The 6,216-nt window shown below is 55.4% G+C and overlaps 2 protein-coding genes across 3 annotated transcripts in view; both read left to right on the plus strand.

Moving 5' to 3' along the window:
• Positions 1-2,956, plus strand: part of Ptprh (protein tyrosine phosphatase, receptor type H) — a 38,335-nt gene extending 35,379 nt beyond the window's left edge. The window contains exons 22-23 of the mRNA XM_023707978.1: positions 1,891-2,026; positions 2,113-2,956. Coding sequence (XP_023563746.1) covers positions 1,891-2,026; positions 2,113-2,262 — 286 coding nt within the window. The 3' untranslated portion in view covers positions 2,263-2,956. The remainder of the gene's footprint in view (positions 1-1,890; positions 2,027-2,112) is intronic.
• Positions 2,957-3,150: 194 nt separating this feature from the next.
• Syt5 (synaptotagmin 5) overlaps positions 3,151-6,216 on the plus strand; it is a 5,855-nt gene continuing 2,789 nt past the window's right edge. Inside the window, exons 1-3 of one of the 2 annotated variants that reach the window (XM_023707948.1) lie at positions 3,151-3,179; positions 3,992-4,210; positions 4,721-4,893. In XM_023707948.1, coding sequence (XP_023563716.1) covers positions 4,132-4,210; positions 4,721-4,893 — 252 coding nt within the window. In that variant the 5' untranslated portion in view covers positions 3,151-3,179; positions 3,992-4,131. The remainder of the gene's footprint in view (positions 3,180-3,991; positions 4,211-4,720; positions 4,894-6,216) is intronic. The other variant, XM_004647683.2, reaches the window with a different exon arrangement.

Raw genomic sequence — 6,216 nt, forward strand, 5'->3', positions numbered from 1 at the left:
GGCGGTGGAGAGCCTCTCAGCTCTATCTTTGCATTCCACAGTTTTATGGGAGCTTTCTTTGTGGCCAAACTCAACATTTTAGATCATTCTGCTGGGCTCTTGCTCTTCATTCTCAACATAAATCTGATGAAAAGCCCCCAACAACAGCCATGCCACTGCCCCAATATTTGACTGCTTTGAGATTTCCTTTGAAAGATTAATCAGTCCTCCAAGTTTAATCTCAATCTCAGGCAAAGTCTCTGGACACAGGCAAAATTCAGAGGAGCCTTTTGCCAAGCCAAAACACAAATCATCTGGAGCCCAACAACCAGTGCAGTCCCTCTTCCCCGCAGAAACCTCCCAGCCTGGTCCTTACAGGCAGGCTTTCTATCAGTCTTCTGGTTGAGCTCTGACCAGAATCTTCACTACAGAGCAGCCGAAGCTGTTCCATTGCTTCGCTTGTGGGTGAAATCTTCAAACCTTTCCTGTCTCTTCCCGTGAGCCAGTTCCAAAAGCTGGTAATCCATATTGTCAGGTTTAGCCACAGCAACGACCCCACTTCTCTGGTACCAGGTTCTGTCTTAGTTACTCTTCTCTCCTTGTGGGACAAATACCTGACACTCAAAATGAAGGAAGGAAAAGTTTATTTAGCTCACAGTTGCTGCAGGTTTCAAGACACTGGAGGAGAGGCTGGGGGCTGCCGCGTCCAGGACGACCCTCTCCACGTCTCTGAGAAAGCACAGGCTGCTAGTTTAATGGTTGGCGCCTCTCTGGCTCCGCCCTCTGGCCCCGCCCTCTGGCTCCGCCCTCTGGCCCCGCCCCCCTCTGGCTCCGCCCCTCTAGCCACTCGCTGCTCCTTCAGCCAGGTCTGTCCCATAACTTACATGAGGCTTGGGGGCGGGAGGGACACACAACTACACACAAACCATAATAACTGTCTGAAAAAGAAAGAAGAAGAAGAAGGCTAGCCTTGGCAATTTATCGATGCCTGTCTGGGGTCGGGGGAGGGCAGATCCACAATATGTCAGGCCCAGCCTGGTCGCACATAGCTGTAATCCCAGCAGTAAGGAAGCTCAGGCAAAAGGATTGCCACGTGTTTGAGGCCAGCCTGGGCTACACAGTGAATTCAAGGTCAGCCTGGACTATACAGTAAGACCTTGTCTCAAACAAACAAACAAACACCTTAAAAAAAGAAAGAAAACAGTATATCAGTGAAAAAACCCAGGCAGAATGAGAAATGCTAATGCCCAGTTCTATTAACACTTGATATCCAAAACAGGTAATTCCTCAGAGACAGAAGATGCATTTCCAGAGTTGGAGGGAGAAGGGGACGGGGGCAACTGCTTAATGACTATAAGGTCTCCTTTTGGGGCAATGAATGTGTTTTGCACAGCATTGTATTATTATTTTTTATTTTTTATTTTTTGGCGGAACCGAGGATTGAACTGAGGCCCTTGCACTTGCCAGGGAAGCACTCATTCCACTGAGCCATCTCCCTGGCCTGCACAGCATTGTAAATGCACAAAATGCCACTGGATTAGTCAGTTAAAGTGGCTTAAAGAAATTTCCAAGTGCTGGGCTGGGGAGATGGCTCAGTGGAATAAGCGCTTCCCTGGCAAGCACAAGGGCATGAGTTCAATCCCCAGTTCTGCAAAAAGCCAAAAATTTCCAAGCGCTGAGCCAGGAGCTCATCCTCCTGGGTCTGAACCCTGCCCCAGATGTCCCCATCTGTGATCTGGGCTAGTAACAGGCTCCCTTTTTAGTCTGGGGATCTGGACCAGGGCCTCCCAGAGGGGACGAGCCAGGTGTGGCTGTCATCACTTTCTACTGAGCTTAGGCCCCCACTTACTTGGACCCCTGGGTGCGCAGAACACGCCTCTGCCTGACCCTGCTTCCCCCTGTCCTGCACAGTGCTGGAGTCGGCCGCACGGGCACCCTCATTGCTCTGGTCGTTCTGCTGCAGCAGCTGGAGTGTGAGGGCCTCGTGGGGCCCTTGGGCTTCATGAAGAAGATGAGGCAGAGCCGGCCCCTGATGGTGCAGACAGAGGTGAGGGTGCCTCTCCCTGGGCTTGGGGCGGGGGTGGGGGTGGGCGATGGGTTCCAGGACTCAGTGCTCGGCCTGCCCCCACGCAGGCCCAGTACGTGTTCCTGCACCAGTGTATCCTGCGCCACCTGGAGCTGTCAGCAGCCACCCCGGTCCAGAAGGATGCAGTGTATAAGAATGTGGCAAGCCTCATCTATGAGAATGCAGATGCCATCCGGGCCCACGAATTACAGGTGTAAGCCGGAGAATGGGCTGTTAGAACAGCCACACTTGAGCTCTGGGTCTCCCAGCCCAGATTCCTGGACCCGTGGGACAGTGGAGGGCTGGGCCCAGGATCCTGGCTCCTGTGGGGAGGATGCTGGGAGCACTGGCTCCTCCGCTGCTCTGGAGTCTGGGCCTGCACTGGGCGGACCTGGACTCTGGTCCCTTGACCAGGAGGGTGGAGCTGTGGCCTGGGGAAGGCTCTCTGGCAGTTATCTGGAGCCTGCCTGGGCTCTCAGGAAGGAAGGACTGCAGCCCAAGGGGCAAGGGCAGGCTGGACCCAGCTCTGCTTTTCCTTTGGAAGCCAAGGCCAGCTTCTGGGATCTGAGGGCTACAGCATCCCCTGCCCGAGGTCTCCCTGCACCCCACTCCACATGTTTTCCTACTTCCCATAATTTATTAAATCATTGTTCTCCCCAGAGGCTGCTCCAGTGGATTTCTGGGTCAGGGTGTGATACTGGGTGGGAGTGGGTGTGGGCTCCTGCAGGAGACCCAGGGTCTTCTCAGAAGTAGCTAGGCGTGGAAGGCTTCTAGGGAAGGCCTCTGTGTCCAAGATCTGGGTTGTGCGCACTCCTGAGGTGGTGACTGGGGGCGCGGGTGGTGGGCAGGATACCCGACCTCTAGAAGGGGTTCTCTTGACTCCTGGGACTGGGTGTGAGGTGTGTGTGTCGTGCGCGTTGTGGAGCCAGTGAGCAGTGTGGATGTCTGCTGGATGGCTGGACCAGAACACAGAGAATCCTAGGGACTCACGGCGCCATCGTAGTTCCCGGGTGGGCGGGCTGAGGGGCGGAGCGGCGTCTTGCCTCCCAGACTCACAGGCGCCGCCTTCTCGGCGCTCAGCACCCGGGACAGCGCCACCCACGTGGCTCGGAGGTCCGGCCCAGCCATCCAGCAGGTAAGAGCGCCGGGCCCGCCAAGCCTGTCTTCGGTCTATCCCCAAGGGACAGGGTGCGCCTGCTGGGGGAGGGGCAGTTGGAGGGACAGTGAAGAACCAAGCGAGGGAGTGGGAGGTTGGAGCTTGAAACGAGGAGACGGGGATTAGAGACGGGAGACATGATGGGTGTGGAGACAAAGAGCTGAAGGGGGAGGGGAGCGCCCCCGGCCTAGAGAGCCAGATTCCAGAGAGGAGGGAAGCCCGTTAGAATGGACAGTGCTTGTTTGGGATCAAGATGGAGGAGACTAAGGCAGTGGTGAGAACAGGTGTGAAGACAAGAGCTGGGGTGTATAGGAGAAACCCACGGGGCATGATAACGTGGGGACCCAGTAGAGGCATCCGATACCCGCTTCCGCCCCCAGCAAGAGGGGGAAGGGCCAGATGTAGCGTGTGTGGGGGCTGCTGCTAGCCAGCCTCCTTGGACTCGGGATCTGGGTGGGGGATCCCAGGTGCATACAGTGTCTGGAGTCAGCCGGCCCCGCCCCGACTTCACTTCCTGCGTCAGCCCCGCCCGTTGTCCTGGCAACAGGCCGTTGCCTGACAACTAGAGGTGCGCACACCCTGCTGGTTTGGAGCCAGGCTGTTGCTCCCGGCAACTCTTCTGATGGTTCCCACGCGCCTTTGCCCTCTTCCGGCTCAAGCTTGGAAAGGGCAGAAGTCTTGGTGATGCCTGACGGTGACTTGAAGTGGGGAGACATCCTGTGGGATGGAATTGGGACCCCAAAGCCTTGCTTTCCTTGGCCTCGCTGGGAGGCTGAGACTGCAACTCCCAGCAGGCCCCGGGAGCCATGCAGCCGGGGTCTTCTTCATAGTCGAGGACTCAGTGGATGCTGGGGTGGGAGTGGGGCCCTAGGGAACTTGAGTGCCTCAGCAGCAGCAGCAGCAGCAGCAAGCAGCGCGGGACCCGGCCACTATGTTCCCGGAGCCCCTGACCCCAGGGCCTCCGGCTCCCAACGCCCCTCCGGACTCCAGCCGCATCAGCCAGGGTGCAGGTGAGCTGACCTGGGCTGAGCCAACGCGGAGCCTGTGGGACCCCTGGAGGAACGATGGGGGGAGGACAGTCGTGGGGGGAGGAGGGCGGGGGATAAGACTGGGATTAGGGTGTCAGCATCCTCCACTGGAATTAGAAGGAAATAGGGAAAGAAAGGAACAGGTTAGGAAGGAAAACCAGGAGCGGATCAGGGCGTGTGGCGTGGAATGGAATCTGGGGTCCATGAATGGGTGGATCCACCTCTTATTTTACAGATAGAGAAAATGAGGTCCAGGAAGGGGTAGGGCTTCTGAAAGCATCAGGTATCGAGCAGAAATTGGGGTGGAAAAGGAAATGGAACTAATAAGTAAGCAAAATGGTGTTATCCTGGGTTAAGGCATCGATTAGCCTCTCTAGGTGAGATCTTTTGGAAGGAATAAATGGCTAGGTAGTGGGCGAGGCCAGGGAGTCGGGGCTCAGCCAGCCCCGGGCCTCCCAGGGTAGCGATGCCAGTCCACTCCACCCCTTGCAGTGCCACCCTGGGCCTTGGCGACCATCGTGCTGGTCTCCGCCCTCCTGGTCTTCAGCTGCGGTTTCTGTCTCTGCCGGAAGCATTGTCGGAAGCGGATGGGCAAGAAGAGCCAGGCGCAAGCCCAGGTCCACCTTCAGGAAGTGAAGGAGCTGGGCCGGAGTTACATAGACAAGGTGTGGCCTGGCCCGGCCCCGCGACCCTTCCCTTGCAGGGGCCCAGCCAGTCTCAGTCCCTTGTGCCCTCTCCCTACTCTCACCGTGTCCACTCAGCTTCTCTGTTTGTCCAGCTCTCAACTGGCCTCGGGGGGCCTGGAGATGGCCCAGATCTACTTGCTGTTTACAAGAATGTCACAGTGTAGTGGGGAAGGCAGGCATTGACAATGCAGGCTGGTGTGGGTCCTGTGAGGGCCAAAAGGGGATATCCAGGAAGGCAGAGGGCACCTTACAGCGTAGAGAAGGGCTGAATCTTTCAGAGCTTTCAATAACGAGCAGCCAGCCTGCTGCAGCACCTCTACCACAGATTCACCGCAGCTGCCCTGGAGGCTCAGAGGAGGCTTCCGGCTAGAGGTGGCTTCTTTGATGAGACTCAAGGAACAGATTTAGCCCAGACCAAAGAGGACATTCTCTGGGTGTGATGGTACATGCCTGTGACCCCAGCACTCAGGAAGATGAGGCAGAAGGATCACTGAGTTCGAGGCTAGCTGGGGCTACATAAGCAAGTTCAAACCCAGCCTGCACCGTATAGTGAGACCCTATCTCAAGGGGGGGTGCATTTAAATCCAAGAAAAGAATGTGTACAGGTCTGACTTCATTTGGGGATCAAGGAGTTATTTTTCACAGTGGCTTGAAGTAAAGCACAAGCCACTTCACTTGTGGCTCGTTGAGCACTACAGTAGGGCACCTGCTTGGCTCAGCTGTAGCCACATGAGGGCACTTGGGGCTTGGGGAAGGTCTTGAGCAAGAGGGACAGTCCCCACTCTATCCTTAAGCCCCAGTGTCCAAACACCATGCATCAGGTTATCTGCAATATTTGTTGCATGCTGATTCTCGGTGGAGTGTCATACAGACCTGTCAAATCAGATTTTCCCACAAGACTTAGGAATTCCAGTCCACAGTGAATCTTGAGAATTGATGGCCTGGGCTCAGGAGAAAAATTATATATATATATATAATTTTTTGCGAAACTGGGGATTGAACTCAGGCCCTTGCGCTTGCCAGGCAAATGCTTATTCTACTGAGCTATCTCCCCAGTCCCCCACTTGTTTTGTTTTAGAATGTGAAGTACACAATAAATGTGTCATTTCTCCTCTCCACTTTGTGGTGGGATGATCACCAACTCATGTGGCAATTCGGATCACTGCCCCAGTATATACATTAACATGCAAAATGGCTTCCTACATCTTTCCTGTGGACACTTTTTGTAGTCTAAGTATGAAAATGCTAATAAGTGCTTGCCTGGCAAGTGCAAGGTTCTGAGTTTGATCCCTGGTACCACCA

Source organism: Octodon degus, unplaced genomic scaffold, assembly GCF_000260255.1.
Source record: "Octodon degus isolate 3935 unplaced genomic scaffold, OctDeg1.0 scaffold00320, whole genome shotgun sequence".
NCBI lineage: Eukaryota > Metazoa > Chordata > Mammalia > Rodentia > Octodontidae > Octodon > Octodon degus.